A 27,042-nucleotide genomic window follows, 5' to 3' on the forward strand; every position below is an offset into this window, starting at 1 on the left:
GCTGCTGTACAGCCTGCTCCATAAGATCCCTCTGCGGGAGGGTCAATTGTTTCTAAGGAGATCACTGCTTTTCCCAAACATTTTTGTTTTGCTTTAAGGAAGCTGTTTGGATAATAACACTCCTGCTTGCATTCTGTTTCATTTTCAATCAACTCCTCCAGGTATCAGGACAGTTCCTTTCTTGGAAGTGCTTCACTCCATGCTTTAAAACACTCGAGGAAGCAGTGATCAGAGTATGGAAACTAAATTTTCTTCATTAAATCTACTGAAGCAGATATTAAAAATGCATTTAATATACTGGGGATGGCTGGTGGGCATCACTGACTGTGACAGGCCAGTTACTGATGAGCTGCTGTCAGACGGCCTTCTCAGCAGGGATCTGTGTCTAAGGCTACTGAAGGACAGCAATATCTTCCCTTGTGTGTAAGCTCTATTCATCTCCCAAGTATTTACTAAATCACAGACCTCTGCACACAAACCCAGTGTTTCAGCGCATGCTAACAAATGATGGATGGCCTAGTCAATCCGTTATGTCCTGAAAGCGTGATTTCCTGCCATTCCAATCATCAAACCTCTAGAGCCTTCAGAGCTGATCAGTCCTGGAGAATATATTTTGCAGGCTCTATTAAAGGAGTAGAGGTTCTTTCTATTAGTCTCAAAACTTCTTTTTTTTTCCTGGCTGATTTAAAGAGAACTCCCTCCTTCCCACAGTACCACTGCTACCACTCTTATCTGTGTAAAGCATTCAGGGCATGCACCATTAGTATGTTAGCAGAACAGCACTTCTGGAACACCAGCCAGTTAAAAAGACAGATTTTGTTTGTGACTACTATAAAACACGACAATCTTTTATTTAAATTCATCTATACATCTTTATTATGTAACCTAGACAACCTCCAAAACATTTTGTAACTTAGCTTCTTTGATCAAATACCTTTTACAGCAAGAGAGTGCTCAAAAGGACCCTTTTTCTTTGTATTTGCCTAGTGAATCGTATCAGAGCTCTCTTAATTGTGTTCTTCCTAAAAGCATAAGCCACTTAGAAATAAACTTCCGATGTTCCAAAGACAGGTTAGCTGTCAAAGAAATAAAGCTTCTAGACTTTGCCCTTTTCATAGCAAGGCAATATCCTTGACAGTCTTTCATCTACATGCTAGAGGAGGAATTTTTTTTAGTTTACCTATTCAATGATAGGAGTAGAATATACGTACCTCATGCTTATTCAGAAACATTGAGCTTCAAATGAATTAGTCCACAGCTGCTGAAGAGTTAGCTGTCTACAGTACAGCACAGTTTCTGAAGGTGGTATAACAGATATAAGTAAACTTTAGGTAAACAAGCATTTGGTACTTTGAAATGCAAAGACCTTGGATTTCTTTGCTTTCTAGATGTGATACAGCCATAGTCAGTGCAAGCCAATCCACACTGCCGTACCATTCACCTCAATCTTGACCTGGAGATTAAACTCACTTTTATTGCACACAACGGTCATCTGTGTTAGGTCAAAATTCAAAGTCCCTTGTCAGCTAAGGTTGATATATTCCAACCTTTCCTACACTAATGCATCAAATTTTTCATGGTGAGGTCATATTCAGCAGACAGTGTATTCAGCGATTTATCGTGCCATTGTAATATAGCCCAGAATATGATTGTCCAAAAAACAATGCATGAATAAAATATTTTCCCCTCTGATGTAGCAAATCCTCCTCTAGGCTCATAAAACTCTACCCTAGACTTGTTTGCAGGCTTCAGAAGAATGATGCAGTATGGAACTGATTCTGAAATACAACCAAGAATTACCATTTTTATCATCATTGTCCTTAAGTACAAGCAACATGAATATAATGGTATCCTAAAATCCACAAGTCAATTAAAATGCACATATGGTCAGAGTTAAAACTTCCACTTCATCCTTCCTTAACAACCACCATAATCTAGCCCTTAAATCTACACACATATGTTGGACTGTCTGATGACATCAAGCTTGCTTTAGAATGAAATAAAAAAAAAAAAAAATGCCACAAGACTTATATTGCTATCCTACTGCTGATTATCACAACCATGGAATTTGTGAAGTGGCAAAAAGTACAACCGAACTAAGCTTCATGAATGCACACTGTGACCAAGACAACTGCCCCAGATTTGACATATAAAAGGATTTTATCTTTTTTTTTCCCTCTTAATTCCTCTCCTTCTTTCCCTCTCTTTTTTCTTTCACTTATTTTTCTTTTTTTCTTTCCTGTTCTATTTTGCTTTTTAAATTTTTCTTTTTTTCTCCCTTTCCCACTCCTCTTTCCTCTTGCTTTTCTCTCACTTTTCTCTCCTTTCCCTCATCTGTATTTTTCTCCTTTTAATTTTTTAAATCTTTTTCCTACCCTTTATTTTTACCTTTTATCTTTGTATTTTTCTTTTATCTTTCTTTCTCTCTTTATTTTCTTATGTATTAAACAAGAGCACCTAGCACACAACTACAATAGACTCATAATGAACTTTCAAATTATAGGGAACTAGTTTCCACACCTGCTTTAAAAGGTTCCCCCAAACATTGTGTTTCACCATCGAATCTTAAGAAGATACAGGATTGGTTTCTGAGTGATTTGTATAAATTCTTCAAGGCCAAAAAGCCTTTCCCTTTACTCAGCCAAAATGAATCTCACAAGTTTAGTATGTCCTGTTCTGTGTGATTGTTTTTTCTTTATAAAATGAACTGTACACAAGGGGTAACGGGTTAAAACTTAAACAGGGGAAGTTTAGATTGGATATAAGAAGGAAATTCTTCCCTGTTAGGGTGGTGAGGCACTGGAATAGGTTGCCCAGGGAGGTTGTGAATGCTCCATCCCTGGCAGTGTTCAAGACCAGGTTGGACAAGGTCTTGGGTGATACGATTTAGTGTAAGGTGTCCCTGCCCACGGCAGGGGGGTTGGAACTAGATGATCTTAAGGTCCTTTCCAACCCTAACTATTCTATGATTCTATGGTAGCATTTCCCCACTGGAAGGGGAAAAGGTTAAGAGAGAAGGTAGAGACTCACCAGCATTCAGAAAAATATTCAGAAAGTACAACCATTTAGTTGGACATTTCAAGTGGAATTTCAAGACTAGCCTTTAAAATAACTTTGTATTTTGCTAGGATAGACAACATATATGGGAATGCTTGCAAGGAAGAGGATGATTACACTTGGAAAAATCATAATGGAAAATTACAGTGGACTTCCCTCAAAATTAACTTTCATGTTGACATGTGCTTAACAAGTCTTCTTCTTTTTAGTTAAAAGATAACATGCAAACAACTGAAAAAACCCCTCCATCTCTTTTCAAACAAATCCAGAAGGAACCTGTGTCCTGAAGACGTAGAACTTACATGTGCCAACAGAAGAATTTTCTGCTTAAATCCTGTCTGATAGTATTGCAGAGCCCCCAGTGAGCAAAAATACTTTTTCACATTCTACTTTGAAAGCTTCCACTGCTCTCAATAGCTCGCTTTTAAATCAGTAACTTATGTTTAACCTAATGAATAATGGAGGAGACAAAGTTCTCCTGAGTTATATACTGATTTAGTTAATTTCTGTCACACAATACCTTGTATTACAGGAGAGGATTAGTACCCTTCCTATTTAGAGTCACAGCATAAGCAAACAGTTTTTTAACAAGACATACCAAATCCCACCAGTTACAAGTTCATTCAGGCTTGTTCACTGGCTTTTAAGTGAAAAGAGAAAACCTCTACCACCCTCTGGTTTATCTTATCAAAGCCGTAATACTGCAGATTTCCTAGCAAAGGTTCAAACTGCAAGAACATCTTTCCAAAGGGAACAATATCAGTTCACAGCTCATATAACTACTTTGTATAGTGAATTTTTATTTCATTTTAAGGTGATTTTGAATATGCTACATTTTATTGTAGTGAATTTCTGAAAAATTTTATTTTTTAAATAATGAGCCAAGCCTTCTTTCTCAGCTATTATCAATCTGTTTACCTGTGAGGTTAAATGCAGCTTTAAGTACATAACAAATTTTAAATAATACTAGGCTTTTGCTACATATAATAGACAAAAACATACAGTAGTGTAAAACTTCGTTTAAAGTCTAACATAAAAGAAAAATTAAATACAAATCTTTAAAAATCTACCATTCTCATAATTGCTTAAGCTATATGTCCCACAATATTTAAACATAGAACACAAATTCAGAGTATTTGCCACTTCAAAATAGAGTGGAAAGCCACCAGTGGCCATTAAGCACCTCCCTCCAAATCTCTGCATCTCCTAAGTAATGTCCACTTTCTTTTCTCTCATGAGCTGGCCTACCAAAATCAATGAGGTGGTTTATATAGCCAGAGCATGAATCTATTCCATTGCTAAGTAGTGAGAACATATAGAAAATTAGAGGGAACTTGAAATGTGCCTTTATACTGTGTTTCTTTGTAAAAGAAATGTTTCTAGCACGCACAGACACAAAACTTGCTAAATGAGATTTACTGTAACAGTGTTTGCAGAGTAAAGAAAAAACAGGCTACCTCCTCTGTTTTCCAGAAGAATTAACCAATTATTCAGAAGAGCAGGGAGAGCAGAAGTTAGAAAAATTATGTCAGTTTTGCTATGATAAGAGCCTTTCCATGCAGCACAGAGCACAACTAATGTGTCACACACCAGCAGGTTGCCTGCTTATAGATAAGATTTACCTAATACACCTATGCTTAAGTCCTGATCTTAGAGCTCTGAAAGCCGCATAGACAGCCAGCTGCCCTCTGCTCTTGAGCTTCACTGACAGTCCTCCTTTCTGGGTACAGCAGCTCTAAGGAGCACTAGAGCAGAGGACAGAGAATTCTCCTTCCACCTTGACTCAATCTCCAGGCTACATTAGGAGCAGGTGCCAGAATACAGAACTGGAAAGAAATAAAAAGAAGTTTCCCACTGCAACCACTTTAGGCTTATCAGTACTGCTGGATAACCTCAGTGATATGAAGTAGTGAAGAAGACAGGTCATGAATGTAGAGGAACATGCATCACCTAATATGCTCTGGGAACAAAGACTGCACATTCCACTAATCTAACATGAAGTTACAGATGTTAAAACCAAATACCCATTCTCAAATATCAAGTATATCAATATGAATTGTTTTTCTCTTGAGTACTGGGAAAAGAAAAAAGGAAGAAGGAAATAATAATAAAAAAAAAGTTATTCTCTCACAGTTACGCTATCTTCCCTTGCCTTTCTGCTGTCAAAAAAGCTCTTCCTGCTCACTAGGAAGGAAGCTTTCACAGAAGGAACAAAATTGGGCAGTATATCCATGAACCTGCACAGAGCAGCTGCTATAAATTCTAATACTTTAAAATCCTAGTACTTTGAAACTCTCTAAAAAACACACGTTGCACTGAGAAAGGCTCAAAAAAAAAAAAAAGATTCTTTCACAGGAATGAAAGTGAGGGTACTGGAAGGGAAATTGGACTAGTAGAAAAGCACTGAAAATTAAGAGATTGTAACTTTCTTGCAGCATTTCCTGCATTACCCTACACTTTCTACAATGGGTAATCCAATTTAGACACTAGGTCTCATTGAGAAGAACAGTATCACAGAAGAACATAAGCACATGGCTAAAGAAAGCAGAAGACAGAAATTACAAGGATAAACACAAATTATTAACAAGTAGATAAATTCTGGTGAGAAACAAAGCAGAAACGTGGTACACTTTAGAAGAGCACAACACAATATACAGAATTATTGGGCCAGTAGAATACACGTTAAGAAGCTCAAAGGAACTATACATTAATCATCCAATACTGGCACTGATTTATCGTGCTTAGTGCTCAAAATTACATTTAGATAATCCTCAGGTCATCCAAAAATCCTACTGTTAAACATGAACACACCAGAAGACAACTGCTAAGCATGTAACAAACACCTTAAGAATAAATACACTGGTAACGGCCACACATGGAATACAAAGTGCAGTATCAATGGAAAAAAAATACCAACACCACCAAACCAGTGATTTGATTCCTGAATTTGCATTTTTGCAAAATAACTCTGTTTTAAGCAAAGCAGACTAAACCATGTTGTCTGCAATGTTACAGAATTGTGAAAAAAAAAAAAGGTCTCAATGCTTGTATAAAGATACTTAGAAAACAGTATTAAAAGCAGCCTAATTTTGACTACTTGACATTAGTAAGTCATATGGCAATAACCTTTTGAAGCAATAACCTCACCTCCTGAAATAGTTCGATAATATAGTAAAGAACAAACTACCCTGTTAAAAATTATTTAGATTCACAGGTCATGGTGGCAGTCACCGTACAGCATACCTATATACACTAAATTGTGGCAATTGTTTTAAACAAATTACAAATTACTCTTAGGGAGAAACTGCAGAGCAAGAGCAGGCCCATAACAAAATGTGAAGGATACTTAATACAAATAAAGAGCATAAGCTGTGACTCTTCAAGAAACACAACAGACCAAGGAAGGAACCAACAGGTAAAACAGTATCAGAAAAAAACCTGAGCAGATTAATGCAGAAATCTAAAGACTGTCAAGATCTATGAGGCAGTAGGAACCAGAAATACTTGAAAACTGTGAATTTATGTATTGCATTACCAGTGGAATACTGATCCTTCCCAGGGAAAGATTGAAAGTGCAAGGTGGAAAGCAGCTATTACAGATGTTAGTGCTTTCCAGTTTGAATCAGCAACCATTTCCATATAATAATGATAAACCGGTTATGGACACCTTCATCACCTTGCAAGTGCCACGGCAGATTCTGAAATATTTTCTTAAAAAGATTGAATCAGAAATTGGGGTGGGTGGGATGAGGGTTTGGCTTGTCTGATTTTGGTTTTCATAAAGAAAAAAAGCAGCCAAAAGTCCAATCAGATCCTTCTCATGCTAGAACTGAATGACACAGGCTCCAGATTAAAAGAAACTTGCTCCACAGTTACAGACCACACAATGGAAAAAGCCTCCTCTTTTGCACTTAAGACGGCACACAGGAGTCATCAAGTTCTGAAGCCGAAGAGTCAATGGATCTGTTGCAGCATCAAAGGAATGGACTAGGAGGTAAAATGTATCAGTGGCAAGGCCTGGTCTTTTTCTGACAGACTTATTTTCCCTATTACAGACACTCACATATCTCTGTATATCTTGGAAGCAGGTTTCTACACACAGTAACTGACCTGGCAAATGAACCCAAATTCTAATCTTTCAAGACAGCTTTATAAGGAGACTAGAAAAAGAGACTAAGCACATGTGTGTGCATGCACACACTCACACATACATATACACAAATTCTCATTTCATTAGTACTAAAGTGATAAAGCCAAATCTAAGCTCCTTAGACATAGGCTGTCACAGCAAGAGTTCTTCCAAGTTGTAGAAGTACTGGACTCCATGAACCCACTGACCCAACTACATTGCTTTACCATCATTTCTTCTCTAGAACAGCTTGATCTTTAACTACATTACAGACTGTCCTGAAAAGAAGGAGATTTCACTGGACAATTTAAAAGCCTAAGTTCACAATGGCTTTTCATCCACTTACTGCAAGTTACACATGGCTTCAGTTTCCTCAGCCACACCTGTGGTAAGAATAGTAATGCTCACTCAGGAATCATGGGAAAGAATTTCTGGTTTACTTATTTTCTCTCTCTCTCCAAAGTAAGCACCACCCTTTAAAAAATACTTTTCTTATTTCTGTTATTTTAAAGACAGCACCACTCCTTTCTCCATAGAACCCAATCTGGTTTCTCACCCAAATCTGACCAAAGAGAATCTGAACAAATCTGAACAAAGAGAACCTTGTAACATGTCCTCTCTAACTCTGCTGCGGTTGGTAGTAAGCAAATTCTGGCAATGAAGATCAGTGCAGAGAGCACATTCTGTCATGCACATCTTCTGATAGTAGCCTATGGTCATTTGCAAATGTCTTTGACAATTCTGAACGCAGCTCTGGAGAGGAAGTGGATGAACGCTCACATATAAGATGACCTCTTTTCCACATTTCAACTAGAGAGGAGCACCATGTAAAGAATTATGGGTCTGGAAAGCCCTTCTTCCCAAGACACGGGGCAACAGTATGACAGGCTGGATTACAACCTTGTCTCAGCCATAGAAGAATGGCCTAAACTTTAAGGCTTCGCTGATGTAAGATCTACTTGGTGTCCATAATGCCTTATGAAGGGATCTGAGAGCTTTTATTTGGACATGTGGCAGAAGATGGGAAAACGTTCTTTATTTTGTTCCAGCTTCACAGGCCACAGGTGATAAGGACCGTCCTCCCAGCAGCAGTTTCAGTGAGCTGCAGCTTGCCGTCGATGACCGTGTGCGTGTCCAAGTGATTTTGTACCGTCTGGGGCCTGGAACTGGGGGCACCTGCTGGAGCTGGCGGAGCTACCCCTGCGGAGCCCTTGCCTGCCCGCAGCGAGCTCTCAGGCCGGGACCCGGAGCCCGAGCGGCCCGCCCCGCGCTGGGCAGCGGCCCCGGAGAGCAGGAAGCACTTACCTAGGGAACTTCTCCTTCAGCTTCCTCAGGCTCTGCCGGGTGGGCTGCACGTGCCCCAGGAACTGCGCTATTTCATCGTACTGAGCTTTGGTCAGCTTCATGCTTCGCGCCGCCCAGCCTCAGGGCGCCGGGAGGAACGAACGGAACGAACTGCGCCGCTGCAGCCGCCGGCACCGCGAAGCAGACGGCCAGTGACAAAAGGGTGAGGGGTCACGGTTACCCCAGGGAGGCCTTTGCTGCAAGCCCGGGGCCGAAGCACCCGGAGGCAGCGGCAGCCGCTGTTTCCCGGAGCTCCGCCCCGCGGCTCGGCCGGAGGGGGGGCGGGGAAAGCCGCCATCCCGCGCTGTTCGGGTCTGCGCAGCCGCTCAGGCGGGAGCGGGGAAGGTGGTATCGCCGTCCGCGGAAATGGCGTTTCTTTGGGGCAGGGATAGGTGTTCTCTGCGCGAAACGCGGGGATTGCCTCGCCTGTGGCGGAGGAGGATCCTGGTGCCTCATGGCCGGTGTCATGCGCGTCTTTGCGCACTACGAGCCGTTCCTTGGGTTGACGCTGCGAAGGCGGAAGGCGCCGGGAAGGCACAGGGCATTGCTGGTCCGGGCTGCCGTGGGCGGTGGGCACCCGCTGCGGCTGCCCGGGGTAGGGGATGTAAGCCTCGCCGTGTTGCAGTTTTAGAGTATAATTTTCAAGGCCGTTTCCAGAAGTCAGTTGGAAATGACTTTTGTTGTTGTTGTTGTTTTTTTTTTGTTTGTTTCCCCGGTTTAAAGAGCAAATAACTGGTGAAATAGTGGGGTTGGGGCTGCAGATCCCGACATGGCCCGAGCAGTCTGTAGCCTTTCACATGTACCCAAGAGTGGCTCCAGTGCAGTTTAAAGAAAAAAACGTACAATTTTGTGTTTGGATTCACTTCAAAGTTGATAGCAAATGATATTATTAAATACTGTTAAAAGTATCAGTAAGTATGCTGCAAGCCTTAGTTTCTGTTCCATGTTTTTACAGGGGTATGCTGCTTTATAAACAACATATAAGAACTAGAGGCTATAAAGAAAATTAACCATGTGTTTTCTGAGAAATACTAATATTCCCTTTAATTTCAGTTTAATCTCATTCATGAACTGTGTACAGCTAGTGGAGATTAGAGCTTTATGGCACTTAGTCCATGAAAATTGCTTCAAGTCTTAAGAAATGGTTTGTGATTTTTTTATTTTTATTTATATAGATACTAGGTTTTGTTCACTTGGTTTCTCTTGAAAGCTTTAGGATCACATTTTAAGTGTTTGGGGGTTTGTTTGTTTAAATCTATCCAGAAACTACAAAGTTTTTGCAAAAGTAAAAACAAATAGCATGGGTATGTCAGCCGAGTTAGTCATTTAGGAGTGAGACTGGGTTTTAATAGATTGACAGTCCCCAGTGAGCCCTTTGTCACTTGGAGGATTTTTGTTTGGAACCAGGAGCCTTTCTGGGAACAGCTGTTTCTAGTACTATGGCCTAAATATAAATGTTTGAAACTCATTAGTTGTTCCACAGTCAAGGAAAATCCAGTGAAGGTAAGCCAAATGATAGATTCCATTCCTCACTCAGAGACAAAAAAAAAAAAAAAAAGCCAACCACATGAACCTGAAAAAAGAGCATTATTTTGAAGGAAAGCATTATTTAATGTAAAGGCTATTGTCTTTAGCTCTATCACATAGTATCCTTGGTAGCAGGAGAGAATGTGTTTGGGAAGGAAGGATGTGTTTCTTTCAATCCGGTATCTGCTTTAAAGGGTATAATTTTCTTGGGCCGTAGAAAGGGTCATGTTCCTCTACCTTTCCAAAGATGAGAATTATGACTTTGACTTCTGAAATAGATCTAAAAAAAAAAATAAAATTACATGCTTCTTTACTACCACTACTACTGCTCCTTTAGAAAAAATCAATATTGCTTCTTAGGGGAAAACAAAAAAAGTGACAAACAGCGGTTTGCTGACTTTGCTGTGTCATAATTTCCAGAGAAAGTGTTTTTTTTTTTTTTTTTTAGTAAATCATAATGCTCATATCTATAATCTCTATCTCTGTTCACTTCATTTACTAATATATTTCTTGATTTTTTTTTAATTTTTTTTATTTATAGATCAAATGACACTTCCATCTACACTGCACAGAAATGAAACAGATTACAAGAACTGCAGGATGAAGTTACCAGCGTATGGACCAGACTGCAAACATCTGATGTATGTATGTCCTAGGTTTAGCAGTAGCAGTCAGTTTTTCTCCTTCTTGGTAGCTGGTGCAGCGTTGTGTTTTGACTTTCAGCCTGGGAACAGAGCTGATAACACTGATGTTTTAGTCTGACCAAGGACTTTGTGAGGCTCATGCTCTGCCAGGGAGGAGGGAAGCTGGGAGGAAGCAGAGACAGGACACCTGACCCAAGCTAGCCAAAGAGGTATTCCATACCACTTTGCCAGGGATGTAACGGAGAGTTACGTTGAAGGGCTGGGACTGCAGGGTTGGATGAGGTATCGGTCGGTGCTTGGTCGGGTTGGGGGGTGGTGCGAGTTACAGGTCGGCGGGTGCTGAGATGTATTCTCTTCCCTTGTTATTTCCTTTGTAGGAAATGCTACCACCATTGGTGGTAGCAGCAGTGGTTTGTGTTACACCTTAGTTACTAAACTGTTCTTATCTCAACCTGTGGGAGTTGCATTCTTTTTGATTCTGCTCTCCATCCCTCCCAGAGTACGGGGAGGGCAAGAAGGGGAGGAGTGAGTGAACAAGCTGCCTGACTGGTTTTAAACCACAACAATGTATTATGTGTATATTGAATATAAATTTTGTAGACTGTCCTACTGGAACAAGGTTTTGTAGATTTCCAGGTTATTTAGGAAAAAAAAAAGTAAATAACCTTCTAGCATGAAGGTTCACTGAAATGAAGGGGAGCTGACACCATGCTGTCATGAGGTAACGGCCTTCAGAGATGTGAACTGCTGTTTTTTTTTTTTTGTCACAAAGAAGCATTTTGCATGATGAAACATAAAACAGATGAGAACTTCTCTATGCAAAGTATAAGCCACTCTGCCTAAATTAGTTAATACAAAACTTTTCCAAGAAAATGCTCAAAAGCACAGTGAGAAAAAAATGAGATACTTCTAGGAGAAAGAGTTCATTAAATACTTTTTTTTCCCCCAGAAATCAAACTGCCATTACAATCTTACTATATAGAACATCAGACCCTGTGTAATTAAGCTGTGTATGTGTATTGTAAGATGTTGCGGTAGTAAGTTCAGTAAATAACTAATTAAATACATCAGAAAATACCCACAAAAGTGTGAAGATCTTCAATTTCCTTTGGCTCAGGAAGTTTCAGAGCTGCAAATGGTTGCATGCTGGGGGAGCCTTCTCAGGAAGTAGCTATGTGCTTGCGTTCTACTTACATTCATTGGTATCTGCCTGCGGCAGCTACTCTTCATTTTTCCTTGGGGTTAGGTTCTAGTCCATCAATTATATAAACTAAGTTTCCTTCCAAGAAGGAAGAGGGCTAAAGAGAAAGAAACTAGGAAAAAGAAGTGATTGGGAATGAGAAATGAAGGGGGGGGGAAAGGAAGAGCACATGTAAGCTGTAGAGGGGAAATAAAGGCAGGGAGACAGAAAAACACCTAGTAGAAGACTTCCAGTAATGACCATCATTCCTTGCAGGTAGTTTCGCCACAGTTGGTGTAGGACAGTAGTTAACGAACCCTTGGTCTGTTTTTTTTGTTGTGTTAGTTGGTAGTTTAACTGTGCCATTACTAGATGTCTCACATTACCTTAAGAAGGTGATTGCATAGTGTGATTTAAGCCAAGTTTAGAGTTAAAATATCATTCATTATTCTCCACAGAAGAGTAGGTAATTATAGTATGATATTATGAGGAATCAATTCATGGACAAAGTGCTAATTTTGATTTGATTTTTATGACCTTAACAGCTGCTGTTTTATTTTACCACCCTGTTTCTTCATAGACACAATCTTTGATCAGTGTTGCTTTCTGTAACAAAATTAATGCAAAGACTGCCAGCAGTCATATATGTGTTCTAATCTGTTGATTTAGACGCTTGTATGGAGAACTTTTTTTTTGGTGAAACTCAGCTCTTCTTATTTGGCATTTGTAGCACATGTGTCTGTAACAGGTCTAATAAACACCTCCACAGGGTACAGTAGTTACCTCATAAACAAGGAGAACCCTCAATTTATGATCTAATTTATATCCATAGGTTTTAATGTACTGTCTGAAAGAGATTGTATTATGAAACAAACTACGATATCTCCATATGTATTAAACAAATAAAAAATGGAACAATTGGTCTGCATCACTGTTAGACATTAACTGTTTTGCTAATTCACATGATAATAAGTCACCATGAGTTTCTTTTTTTTTCCCTGAAAGTGTTCATGGGATTGCTCGATACCACAAAAGTGTGAAGAACAAGACAGCAATAGAATGATTATACATACCAGAATACCAATTAAAGAAGTCAGGCAGGCATAGTTTTCCTTCCGTGTCTTCAGATTTTTTTCCTCGTAATTGCAGAAGTCATTGAGGCAAATTAATCTAGTTTTCTGTACTGTTAGTGTACCCAATATATCTTTCTTTAAAATACTTATTTGCTTGTTGAAATAATTAAAAAAAAAAAAGTCTGCATTCACAGTGTTTTGAAAACACTGCTTTATATGCGCAGAGCCTGGTCTGTGGGCAATTGTAAGTCCATCAATTTTAATGGACTTCTGCCACTTTTATGGTGCTAAGCTGCATGTTTATGTATTTTCTGTAACAAGCTCTAAAAGATTTTTGAAAATGATGTTATTTAAAAATCAATTTCTATGACTAAGATGGTAAGACATGCCCTAAGTGTTCTGACCCTGCCGCTTGATTCCACTGTAATTTCACATGATGAAATTTCTGGCGTTTGAATTTGCCTTTTTAAGCTTTCAGTAGTCAGATACAGAAACCTATATGAAAATACCTTTCTGGTTTCAAATTCAATTATTTAAAGTTAATTTCCCCTTTTTGTCTCTGTGTGTTAAAGTACCATTAATTACTGCTTTTTCCCTGAGAGATTTTGGCTTTATTCATTGTACAGAGAAAACCCTGCAGTTGTGTGATGAATTACGTTGTTTTCTGTAGGACCTTTGCCTCATTTGAAATATGTACTGAGTGAAGGAAGCAGGAAGTGTAGACAGAAAATTGAAGTGTAAAGATAATATAACTGCTGCCCAGGAAATACTGATTCTCTCCTTGGTTCTGTTACAGACTTCTTGTGTAAACTCAGACATCATTTGATTGAATTTTCTTTCTATGTGGCTTTTTTTTTGACACAACATGCATGTAACTCTGTGCCAGGCATCTAATTTAATTACGTAGGTGCCATAAGCTGCTGGCTAAAGAGGTCATCCCAATCTGCTTTGGCCAGTTTCAGAGTAATATGGCTGATTGTATGCATGCATGGCCAGGCAGATCAGCTGATCCACCTGATAACTTGTCATGCAAAACTCCTTTCTCCCCGCACCAGTATTATTTTTCAGGTAAGTCAACTTGTGACTCCAGCTCACTGAACAGCCTTATGAATGTTGGTGCCAGCGCATGGGAGGAAATAGGTATGCATAGCCAGAGACAGCAGGGCTACCTCTTTCTGTCAGTGGTAACAGAGCCTTGGAGAATTAACCTCACAAATTAGGCATCTAAATTAGGTGCCAATCAGTAAGCAGTATGATTATCCTGAATATGTTTTGCCAAGGATTTATGTTTGAGAGCCTCACAGCACTAAATGGTAAGCTTTGTTAATAGAACTGAATTTAATGGAAGTTTTACCTTTGATGTACAGAGTACTGCTAAACACAGTACTCTGAAAAATCGGGTCGTAGGCATATTACACTGGAGAGCCCAAAGCAGTGGACAGTTCAAGTCTAAATCTTTCAAACTTAATTTCTTTCATACATACATCTGAATGGAAAAAAATATATATACACACGTACACAAACGTATTCAAAAATAGACACGAGAGAGCTTTTGAAATATATTTGCTAATATGTATCTTCATGCTAGTGCTGATGCAATAAGCTGCTATGGTGATAAGATTATTCTTGGTATGTATGACATGGACAGCATGTAGTAAAGAATAAATGAAGCTAAATTTTGAATTTAAAGTTTAAAATGTAGTACTGAAGGGGTGTGAAATTTTCTATGCAAGTGAGGCAAAGGTGGGAAGATCAGAAATTTTGAAAACTGTTTTGTAATACAGGTAAACAGAAGGACTGAATCAAGGTTGTACAACAAAATGGAACTCTTAAGCATGTAACAATTTTGGGGAAATTTGAATTATTTAATTTTTTTTTTTTTAGTAAAATTTCAATTGTCACCTTTTATTCAGGGATTTAAACTGAATAGCTGAGATGTCTCTCACTTTTTCTTCTAAAATGCATAGTACTTTATTGCCCAAGGATTCTCACCTTTCATTACATACTGAGTATATTGAGTATTTTCACCATTAAAGAGTTGTAATATTCTTTGAATGATACCACAGAATCATAAAGTGTGTAATGCAGGTAACCTCAAAAGATTATGTAGTCAACCAGATCTTTGACTGATCTGGTATCAAGTATACAGTATCAAGTACTTCACTATCTCATACCTAAGTATTTCTAATTTGTCAGTGTACACTTCCATATTGAGGTTTTCATAGTCTCCATTGGTAACATGTTCCTGTATTTTACTTTGCTTGTATTTGGAAGGCTTGTTTCTAGTATTTAATTCCAAGACTCCTGCAAATAAAACAACTTGCTTTCCTCTGTATACTTTGAAGAAAGGGGAGAATAGTAAATCACTGTCATTTTTACTTGTTTCAGGATCATTACAGTGCTGATCCACTACTGTTTTTGTTTAGTAGTGTAAGCAAGCCCAGTTCTTTCAGTCTTTCTTGTAAGTCATTTTTCTGAAAGGGTTGTAATTTTTTTGTTTTTCTGTCTATACTTTGCAATATCTTAAGAGATTTTGCAACACTGCTTCAGCTGAGGCTTTTCATTTTGCTGAGTATATAAAACCTCATATTTAAGCAAGATTCATGTGTACTGTTTCTCAAATTAACCACTGAAAAAATTTATGCTCTTCAGTTATGCTAGCTCATAGAAGCAGCACCATTAAGGGAAAGTAAAGTATGCATAACACAATGGACACACTGATGTACCTTACAGTTTACAAATTATAAGACAAGAATCTGAAATACTTTAATTAATGGGTGAACATGGTAATATTTTAGGTATTTTTTGCATGGAGGTTTATAATAGCATTACAGTTTCTTGAGTGTTCCATTTCTTCTTATACCCATTCACTCTTTTTAACACATGTAAAACATATTTGACGTTTATAATAATGGAATGATTAGGCATGTTACTGACATCAAGGTTTAAGGGACTGGGTGACATAGAGAATTTATGTTCCACTTTAATCCATTTATCAACCTCCTCTGGGAGCTGTTTTTAAATCTAACTCAAGCCATATGAACTGGGGGAAAAACACCCTGCCTTATCCAGCAGCCTGGAAAATACATAAATGTATGAAATTGTTGTTGGTGCTCCCCCCACCTTCCTCTTTTTTTAGTGAGGAGAATATTAATAGTAGCCGCTAATGACTTCTTTGCACATCAAATTGTTTTTTATTATTATTAAAAAAAAAAAGATTCCTTAGGTAATAGTGCTGCTTTTTTTTTTTTGTGAGGGGGAAAAAAGGTTTTGAGTGTATTTGAATTCTACAAATGTGTACAGTAACACTAAACCCATTTGCTTCAAAGATATCCAAAAGGGCAATGTAGGTTGTCTAAACTTAGGCAGGCCTGAACTCAGTCACCTGTAATAAAACTAGTTTGCCTTTTCTGCCCTGTAAACAAAATGAAGTTGCCACTTGGTTAGTAATAAGAGATGTATAGGACCAGGTTCTCAGGTGCTTTGATGTGACTCCAAAATCATTTAATTGGAGTGAAGGTGATATAAGCAAGTTCAAAATTGGGTACATTGTGCAACTCACATTGATGCAGTTGGTTACCTTTATAATGTAAGGAATGGTAATAGAAGACTTCTTACCACTCCTTGATATTTGACATTGGCATTCAAGCACATACCTGGAGAGATTAAACTCAGGAACCATGTGTTTTTAGCTGTTCAGTCAGAATAATTTGCTGCCTACCAAAGTGCCAATCTTGGGTTTTAAAGATGAAAAATATGCTATTAGTCAAATATTTATGAGTAGAACCCAATGTGTTTAAGCCTTGTTGACCTTTACATAGTTATGACATATATGCCCTCTCTTGATTATCCTTACCATTGCTTTGATCTGGAAAAAGTAAAACAGGAGGTTAAGTAGTCCCTAAGGGTAACTTAAAGACTACTGCCATGTTGCATGGGTTTAATATACTTAGTGTCATTCATGGCAAATTGACGAGATTGCTCAAAACTATAAAATAGCTTGTTAGGTAATGCCATTTAAGAAAAAAAGTAGTTCTGAAAATGAGCTTACTGTTTCCATATTTAGTGTTCTAATATTCTAAACACTATATTTGATAGTATTTGTGTTAGATGTATAAAGCCTAACTCTTCTGTTTCAGTCACATGCAAAATGGGTTTAAAATACAATCCAGTTTGCTAATACAGTTATATCTTCTTCCTGATTTGAGGCCAGAAGGAAAGCCATTATGGTCATTTAGCCTCATTTCTTGAATAACATACATTGTAGGTATTTCATTAATTAATTGCTGCTTATAATTTAGCACCTGTGATTGAATTAGAGGACATCTTTTTAGAGCAAAATGGTACCCCAAAATATCTTTAAACCTTCATTGAAAGTCATCCAGAAGTACAGATTTTTGCTAAATTCTTTGTGGTTAATTATTTTTGCTGAGCAGTAGCCTGATTTGAACTTGTTTACTTTTATTTTTATCACTTAGTTTCACTATAGCTTGATTAACTGATATTGGTAGGTTGTATGCTATGTATTAAATATTACATTAATGAAAGATTTCTTCTATGGGTTTTTAGGAATAAATACATAAATAGTATAGCATGAAGTTATCATTTACATATTACATGTTGCAAAGTTCTTGAGAGTTATTGTGAAAATAAAAGGGTACCAACCTTGAGAAGGTACCAACAAAAACCTGTAATATCATTAAGTAACTTAAAATTTTATCTGAGTTATAGGTCTGGTTATTGTTTGCCATTTACATTATGTTAAATATTTTAAAAAAATTGGAAGAATATTTGAAATGTGAAATATCAATAAATATCTTGTTATTTTACCATTATGGTTGTTAAAATTTTGCTTTTAGTTCTCTAATCATGTGCTCACAGTGCTGTCCTGTGTAACTACCAGGTGTTGTTTGATAAAAGGAGAAAGTTAAACAGGAGAAAGAGTGTAAAATTAAAAATTAGGCCTGTCAGAGAAGAGTACCAGAAAAACCCCCAAATAATTATCCCAGGCAACATCTGGTGTCTCTGAAGCTAGGCAAGGTAACTGAAGGGGACAGAAGAGGTAGAATGATCTGTTCCATTTTTCTAGACCTGTTTAGTAAAGGCACCTCACAAGATAAAAGTGATAATTCCCTGCTTGTTTTACGTTGCTACATGGCTCACAAGAGATGGAGGAGTGCTAATTATCATGAGGCCTTTGTCTTCTCTTGTTTCTACTTGCCCTGATGTTTCCACTTAGTGACCAGTACAAGCAGTAACTAAACAGAGTTGATCCATGGGCATTAACCACTGCAAACATATTGTGGTGAATTTTACAAAGAATATTTACTTGTGCTAGTGTGTTTTCGACAAATGTTGCGTAAGTCATGTGCATGTCATAAAAAAAAATGTTTAAGCTGTCTTAATATATAATTTTGAAGTTTATCCAACTAGAAACAGATTTGCTTATTTGAAATTTCTTGAAGTTTTTGTAGAGGTTGAAATCTGGTAGTCCATCTGATCATTCCTGTGCTGTCTCTGAATTACTAAATGTAATTTAAAGTAATTGAGTTTCTTGTGAAGTTCAGTAAGGGGAAATGTGAAGTCTTATATCTTGGAGGAATAACCTCAGGTACTAGCACACACTGGGGTACAGCTGTCTTGAAAGCAGCTTTGCTGAGAAGGATGTTGGGATTCTGACTGTGAGCCAGCAATGCACCTTTGGTAAAAATGACGGATAGTATCTTGGGCTGCATTAGGAGGACCATGGTTGCAGGTTGGGAGAGGTGATTTTTCCTCTCTACTCAGCCCTAATGAGGCTGCATCTGGAGTACTGTTTGTAGTTTTGAGTTCCCCAGTACAAGAAAAGCTACAGACTTCCTGGAGCAAGTCCAGAGCAGGGTTCAAAATATGATTAAGGGACTGGAGTATCTGTGTATAAGAAGAGGCTGAGAGACCTGGGACTCTTCAGCCTAGAGGAGAGACAGGAGGACCTTACCAACATGTCTAAGTACATGGTTGGAGGGAATGAGCAAGAGTGAGCTAGACTATTCACAACCTGTTAGTTGTGTGCGCTGACAAGATGGGGGCAATGGGCACAAACTAAAACACATGAAATTCCATCTGAACAGGAGTAGACACTTTTTTACGAGTGGGATCAAACACTGAAACAGGTTGTACAGAGAGGTTGCATAGTCTTCTGTGGGGATATTAAAAAGCTGACCAGACACAATCATGGACAGCAGGCACAAGGTGACCTGCCTGAGCAGGGCGGGAGGTTGGACTAAATGACCTCATGAGGTTCTAAACAATTCTGTGATTCTGCAAAATTTAGAATCATAGAATCATAGAATAGTTAGGGTTGGAAAGGACCTTAAGATCATCCAGTTCCAACCCCCCTGCCATGGGCAGGGACACTTTACGCTAAATCATATCACCCAAGGCCTTGGCCACTGCCAGGGATGGAGCATTCACAACCTCCCTGGGCAACCCATTCCAGTGCCTCACCACCCCAACAGGAAAGAATTTCCCCTTATATCCAATCTAAACTTCCCCTGTTTAAGTTTTAACCCGTTACCCCTTGTAACAGTGAAACAATGAAACAGTGAACAATGAAACAGTGAACAATGAAAGATGGTTTTAGTAAAAGTCAGGGAAGCACATTTTGTTTAAACGCACTTAATGTTAGCAAGTCCTTACAACTAATGGGGCAGCATTTTTGATCCAGCTCTTTATTCTTGATGTAAGCACCAAAGGCTTTCAGTTCTCTTCTGAAGGTGGAAGTTTCAGAGCCTGTTTGTATTTCACTGATGTGCTCTTGGATGGATATGTTATTTAATGATGCATGTCAGGTGGGTTATTTGGCTGCATAAAGCAGTGTTCAACTGTAAAAGAACTTTCAGAATAACTTAAACTTTTGAATTGTGCTCTTTTGACACGTATTTTGCAACTTCAGCACTCATTACTTTGTAGTCTGGCAAGTAGTGGTTCAGTGCTGGTACTGGTGTAACAGGAAGTCAGTGAATCTATAATTATCTACACATCATAAATATGTGGAGGCAAAATGTTTCTTTTTTTTTTTTGTGCTGGGGGAACTGGTAATACAGTTGTTTAAGGAGAAAAATGTAGGCTTAATGGTAGTTTGGCTCTGAGTACTTGCCAAGGAAGTTCTGCTTGCATTCTGACAGTAGATTATATGATTAGAAGAGTAGCCAGGGAATATCTCATGTGTAGGAGAATCTCAGCTGACTGTTGCCTTTTCTCTGGTATACTACGTAGGCCTAATTTCTAAAGATTAGAACTCTTTAACTTCTTATGCGTCTTTGATTTACTGTATCTAAGTAAAATTCAGAATTTCATCAGTAGGAATTTTTAAATCAGTAATTTTAGGGGAAAAAGTACAGTTTTAGGAAAACTTCTATGTAATAAGGTGCGTTGAACTTTCTTTACACTGGGAAGCTTATAGACCAGATCTACTGCTTGGCACAGTTAGTAGTCATGCATTAGATAGTTGAATGTATATAACTGATTCAGTACCTGCACTCTATACTTTTCAACATAGCTGATTGCTGTAGGTGAGCTAGGTGTTTTCCAGGACTCAAAAAAAAAAAAAAAAATAAAATTCAGAATACACTTGAATATTTCTGTGCCATATCACACAGACATATTTAAAGTGTACATCTATACAGAATGATACAAATGAATGTGAGCTGCTCTTTCTGTGCTTTGAGCTGATTTGAGCTCAATGTGAGTCCAGCTCAGGTCCAGAAATCCAGATTGTTGTGCTAGTATGGTAGTATGTTAGTCAGCATTCTCTTTTGCTTTGCAGGGGTTATCCAGCAACATTGGATATGTAGCTTCCTCTGACTACCTCAGAATGTGGATGTGTGATTTCTGTACCCATCTGCATAGATGTAAATGTGAGTTAGTCACTGAATGGGAATGGAGTTTACAAAGCTTTGGTCAAAACTAATTGAAGAACAACATCTCAAAACTTTTTAGTGAAATCTGATTTTTAAGCTGCAACTGAAAATATATAAACAGATTAAGAATTTGGTTATGCAGTCCTGAGAAGAATTAAGTTTCCAGTGAAGAAAAGGGTGAATATTTGTGGCAAAGGTTAAAATTCCTGGAATGACTATTTGTAAAATTAATGATTAATTTTTTAAGTTCTAGAGCTTCAACATTTTGTATAAGTATTTCAGATTGATTGTTTGGGGAACTGGAGAACTGTCCTCTAGTTCTAGCAATAATTCAGGCTCATAATTTATTGTAATACTTATTCTTTCAGTTTACAGGTGATGTCTTTTATATGCCATACTTTTGAAGAGTTAACACTTCCCTAAGAAGTCCTAATATTAACCTCCATGCCAAAACTTAGGTTACTTGCAAACTAACTTCTAACATGAAAAAAAACACAGAAAAAGTGCCAAATTGAATTCTATTTTTGCTCTGTGATTCCACAGACAGTGGTAAAACTGTACAGGTTAATCTAATAGAGTTTTTATTTCAAAACTGGAAAAAATTAGGAAGGGAAAAATACTAGCACACTGGGAAAAAACCCCCACATTTTTTACCAAAAATTGCAAATCCCAAATTTGTGTGTTTTCAGTTTATTGTTTAATCCCATTCCAGTCATTGTTCTTGACAGTGAAATGCAACAGAAAAGAACTTTGGTTAAGGAAATTTTATGCAGTAATTATAATCTTCCTGCATATTGAAGTGAAGGACAGAACAATGAAAAGGAAACTGCTTCAAATCAATCTCTACTATTTTAATCTATTTATAGAATCCCTAATCAAAGCATGATTCATACAAACCTTGGGAGAATATAATGCTATAGCTTATGTGCATTTATTTGTAAGTGGAAGTGTTCTTACACAGTATCCTCATGGCTAGCGCTACCTCTTATCTGTCACCATTATCACATGTAGTAATCTTTACTGATAAACTTAGCTTCAAATCAATAATTTCATAGACTAGGAAAATAAAACAGAATATAGCCTTTTGAATGAGAGTTATGTTGGTTGATGAGTTAGTAAAAACAATATGACACTTGCCTTCTAAATAATACTGCAGTCTCTTGTAAATCCTTTAGCAATTTTATCTAATCTTTCACAAGTTGTAAAATCATAGCTGAAGGCAGGAAGAAAAAGAATGCCCAAGTAAGACATCTCTTATGGTTATATCAATGATATATAACCAGCTCTGAAGTAATAACATTTTAACAAGGACTAAAGTCTTACCCAAAATGAGATCTCATCCACTTCCACATCTTCATTTACTGCATTCATAAGAATTAAGTTTATAATTGGGAAATATTATCAATTACTGTTTGTAGGACATTACAGGTATGGTACTGTCTTGTTTAGAGTAATGGTTTTGCATCCAAACCATATCTTAACAGATAGGGGTATCTCTAAACTAGCTTCAAAGTACTGTATTTGCATGCTGTTTATAAAACAATATTCACCATTACTAAGTACAGTATTGCTATATTTTGTAAGTTCAGCGCTGCTAAATGTATATACTGTTAATATATTTTCTGGTCCATTAAGGACAAGCAGCATATTATGCTCCATTTAATAAAAGATTTACAAGTCAGTAGTGTGGAAGCTTATTCTAGTATAATTTTGGGGTGTAGATGTAGCCATCTTTTAGAAATTGTGTTATTGTGTTAACTCAAAACCAAATTTTTATTAACTACATTGTAGTGTCACATAAGATCCAAAGGGTTAAACTTTCATCTTGCTTGAAACTGATACAAAGCTACAAAAGTCTTAAATAGTGAGACAGCTTAGGAACAGCAAGGAACTTTTCTGGCCATAGTGGAGGAGGAGAGATGGGGAGAAATTATATAATTTTTTTACCTGTTGTCGCACTTTTTGGCCATGCATCAGTAGAAACAAAAATAAGCCATGGAAGAAATATCTGTGTACTTCTTTCTTTTCTTCAAGACTTTTGGTTTAATCAACAGTGAAATGGGTAATTGTGCATCTTGGTGTGTTTCAACACCAATTCATCCAGTAACAGCTAGTTAGCTCTTCATTTTTGTGCCTTCAATATGGAATTAATATCAAATGAAAAAATGAGTCTTGTACCATTGTTCTGTGTGATTAAGTGTGGAGGCTCGGTCTTTATTCTAACAGCCCATGGGAATTGGTCTGAAAATGTTTGTGGGATTTGCTCCAAAGAGCCAATGATCCAAAAGATACCTGGTAGGCTTTAGAAATTGATACTTAAGCTTTCAGGTTGTCTGACATTTGTGTGCATTGTGTTACTGATGCAGCGGTATAATATTTTATTCCTGCTTTTGTTATTATTTATTACTTTAAAAATAACTCTGTAACTATAAATCTTTTAGGCCTTTTACCAAGTTAGATTTTTACTGGAATTAGAAAAAAATGATTAATTAGCTCTTGAAGAATCTTCTCGTTTTTAGAATCATAGAATAGTTAGGGTTGGAAAGGACCTTAAGATCATCAAGTTCCAACCCCCCTGCCATGGCCAGGGACACCTCACACTAAACCATCTCACCCAAGGCTTCATCCAACCTGGCCTTGAACACTGCCAGGGATGGAGTATTTACAACCTCCCTGGGCAACCCATTCCAGTGCCTCACCACCCTAACAGGAAAGAATTTCCTCCTTATATCCAATCTAAACTTCCCCTGTTTAAGTTTTAACTCGTTACCCCTTGTCCTGTTACTACAGTAATTGATTTGTTTTTTTTTTTTGTAATTGGTTTGTTTTCTGTAATTTTGATTTGTGGGAAAAAAGTATTGCTCTTTACCCTACTTGGAGGCTACTCAGAGGTGTCCTGTGTATGTATTTCTGGCCTTTACAATAGAACATGCATTAATAGATATTAATACCGAGGCAACATTTGCCAGAGTATGCATTTGTTTTCCTTCAAATGTGTTCTAGTTAAGAGGGATGCAACTTTCTATCTTCTGAATCCAAGGTGTACATCTTTTTGTAATGTTTTTGAAAAGCATTCTGTTGTCAGTGTGCTATTTTTAAAAAACAGAATATATCTACTTTTGTCTTTTAGAGATAGTTGCAAATGCTGCTTCACTTCTGGAAGAGCACCCAGGGGTATAGTATATATTTGGATATATTAGATACATTCAGATTCCTGAAATATTATTAGAGAGAGAAGCCGTACTAGGAGTTGTGTAACCATGTGAAATTAACTTCCCAGATACAGACTGGGGAACAGTTGTTAATATCAGAATCTAGTTACACATTTGTGATGGCTAACATTTTTTCAGTGTATTGTCACTAAATGTATAGGCTATGATGTTCTGACATTTAATTTGTGATGTAATGAAGGCATTTATAAATTAAGATTAAAAAATGTTTAAGGACACCATAAATATTATTGAAAAGAAAAATAGTAGGTGCAGGAATAATGTTCTTCAAGGAATGTTTTGCAGGGCTGTATAAGTTAGCATTTTCATTAATTGGCTCAAAAATACGTGCTAAAAACAAAGTGGTAGGTGTTAGAGCAGATGAGAAATAGGCTTTCATGCAAAAATAAGTCACTTCTGGTGATCTTGAAGCATGTAGTAATACAAAATAGGATGAAAGTCTGTAATATGGGGTGGGTATAACAAGAATTTTTGCTATAAATTACACTTTTTTGAGTGCAAACTTTAAAGACCTGGAGGTTCTTGTGGAGCTGATGTATTTATAGTAAAGACAGGTAAGAATTAATTCTGTTGTACAAGAGCTTCATATGTCTGAACATCACCTGGAATACTGTGGAGTATTTCTGATTGTCTGCTTTCGATAACGAGTTCAACTGAGATGGGTGCAGCTGAGCAGGGTGAGGTAGAGCCTCAAGGAAATTTAGGAGCTTAGCTTCCTTAGTTGAATAAAACAAAGACTGGGAGTTGGTACAACAGTTACCTATGAAAACATGAACGGGTGATAAAGCACAAGGCATGGAAAAGACCTTTATAAAATAAATGGCAGTTACCAAAAGAACAAATTATCATTGTTCTATACTGGGTCATTCTTAAATGTGAACTGAAAAATTATGTTTTTACCTGTAAAATGAATGAGATGCTACAACTATGAATAGATGCAACAAAGAACCCTGATAGTTTTCCCTGCAAAGTTTCATAAATTTATGTAAAGGTGTGGTTACCTAAGTAAGTTACTCTTGAGACTAGACTCTTTCAACTCTAGGTTAGTGAGACACACCTTGGTTTCACATTTGTTACATCTGCGTTCTTTTGTTTCAGTCTTTTTTTTCTCAATTTCAGTAAATAAACACCACTCAACAGTCTTATAAATACCACAAACAATTATGTACAATCTAAATGTTTTTACAGGTAAAGCATAGAGAGCTACTCAAAGTTGTTACATTTTTTATTTACTACATGACTCTTCGCTGTCCCTCGAGGAAATATAAACTCTGTTGTTTAATGAGCTTTCTCATTTTATTGTAAATGCTTATGTTCACTGATTCATGAAAGTTTACTTCTTTTGTAGTATTTGGCTTGCTTTTTGCCAGAAACTCATACTGAAAAATACAGAAAACACATCTCTGGTCTTCTTCCCATGTTTGTCTCAAACCGGAAGTCTCTGTCGTGCATGAATCCTGAACTCCTCTTTAGAGATTAATTTTTATTTCATCATGAACAGTTGAATATGTGTTTGGCAAAACCAACCTTTTTTGTTTCAATAAAAAAGTTAAACACTGTTAGTTATTCAGATTCAGAGCTGCAGGGATACATTTTAAAGCTTACTGCTTATGCTTAAAAAAATCTTATAAAATACAGAAAATTGCCATAATTTGCCTTTTAATTGTCTCACACTTCTAGTTTAGTTTTCAGAAAACTTGACTTTAAAGGAATACAGCAAGAGGTCTGTAGATAGAAGTACTATTTTTTATTAGACCTACTGGAATATTTGGAAAAGCCAGGCTTGCAGGCACACAAGCCTCTCTTCCATGTGTGAAATAGAAACAGCAGCAAAATAATAGTTTGAGAACAAGTGCTCAGAGATAGCAGACATACATCAGTTCAACCACCTTTAAAAGAAAAGCAATTAGTACTTGTGAAGAGACAGACTGATATGGGGCTGGGGCGGGGGGGGGGGGAACAGAAGAGAAAGACAAAGATACTTACCTCTACAGAAGATGTTGCATGTGAAGTACAGGTGAGTCTGGGAGAGAAGAAAGATTAAAATGTGCGATAAAAGCACTCTCTTGCATCCATGATTTTTGGCATCTGGTGGAATTATGAGTTCTGCTTACCAAAATTTCAAAGATTTTTGTTGGTTTTACCTGAGCCTAGGGGCATAGTGTGTGACCAATCAGAGAGGAAGGAATGAGAGATCAGAAACACAGTGACTACTGACATGCTCACAGATGGGTATTTTTTTCCTTTATAAGCTTTATCAATTTGATATGTAGTTTTTGTTTAGTTTTACATACATCACAGCTATATGATGGCAGATTACTGGGATAAGCTGTATTTGGATGTATATTACGGAAAGCACAGTTGTATAATCGAATGTGTCTTTGGGTTGTACCTAGGATGTTTCTGGTGGTGAGTTTTCTGAGGCTAGAGGCTGTTAGAAGGCCAAGATGGTTCTTGGAAGACATCTTCAAAGTGGCATCTTCTAGAAATTATTATAGTTGGTTAATGATTTTCTCTTTAGGTACAAAGCACCGTATTATTTGACAGCTGTAATTCCCTCTGTAATGCTTGGGTATCTCTTTCAAATAAGCATGATCTTTTCATAGAAGTGTATTTTTTCGACTAAAAGTCTTCTTTATATAGTTGGTGGTTTCTTTGGATGGTCACAAGATTTTTCAGAGTGAATGGGATAGCAGCTAAGTATGTCTTACTTGTGTGTGTGTGTTTCAGATGGTTGCAGGTTTCTGGAGTTAAGTCTGTGGTTTTCTGTGCATTTTAGTTTGTAGATTATCATCTTTGATGTTAACCTTAATACCTAGGAAAGTATCTTAGTATAGGAGTATTTCAGAGGCAGTTTGACAAAAGTGTCATGATTATTGAATTTATGGTTGCAATTAGTGGGGAAGTCCAGTTTTCTGGTCATGGTGATGAGGATATTATTCATACATCTTATGACA

The 27,042-nt window shown here is 37.4% G+C and overlaps 1 protein-coding gene and 1 long non-coding RNA gene across 6 annotated transcripts in view; one reads left to right on the forward strand and one right to left on the reverse strand.

The window, feature by feature from the left end:
- CDIN1 (CDAN1 interacting nuclease 1) overlaps positions 1-8,870 on the reverse strand; it is a 129,401-nt gene extending 120,531 nt beyond the window's left edge. Inside the window, exon 1 of one of the 5 annotated variants that reach the window (XM_062619338.1) lies at positions 8,492-8,870. In XM_062619338.1, the coding sequence (XP_062475322.1) occupies positions 8,492-8,592 (101 nt within the window). In that variant the 5' untranslated portion in view covers positions 8,593-8,870. The remainder of the gene's footprint in view (positions 1-8,491) is intronic. The other 4 variants (XM_062619337.1, XM_062619335.1, XM_062619336.1 and 1 more) reach the window with 4 other exon arrangements.
- Positions 8,871-9,058: 188 nt separating this feature from the next.
- The window catches only part of LOC134164005 (uncharacterized), a 152,779-nt gene continuing 134,795 nt past the window's right edge, over positions 9,059-27,042 (forward strand). Inside the window, exons 1-2 of the long non-coding RNA XR_009964950.1 lie at positions 9,059-9,134; positions 10,599-10,698. This is a non-coding gene — a long non-coding RNA (uncharacterized LOC134164005). The remainder of the gene's footprint in view (positions 9,135-10,598; positions 10,699-27,042) is intronic.

The sequence above is a fragment of the Pezoporus occidentalis genome, unplaced genomic scaffold, assembly GCF_034315485.1.
Source record: "Pezoporus occidentalis ecotype Australia unplaced genomic scaffold, CSIRO_AGI_Poc_V1 ctg21, whole genome shotgun sequence".
Taxonomy (NCBI): domain Eukaryota; kingdom Metazoa; phylum Chordata; class Aves; order Psittaciformes; family Psittacidae; genus Pezoporus; species Pezoporus occidentalis.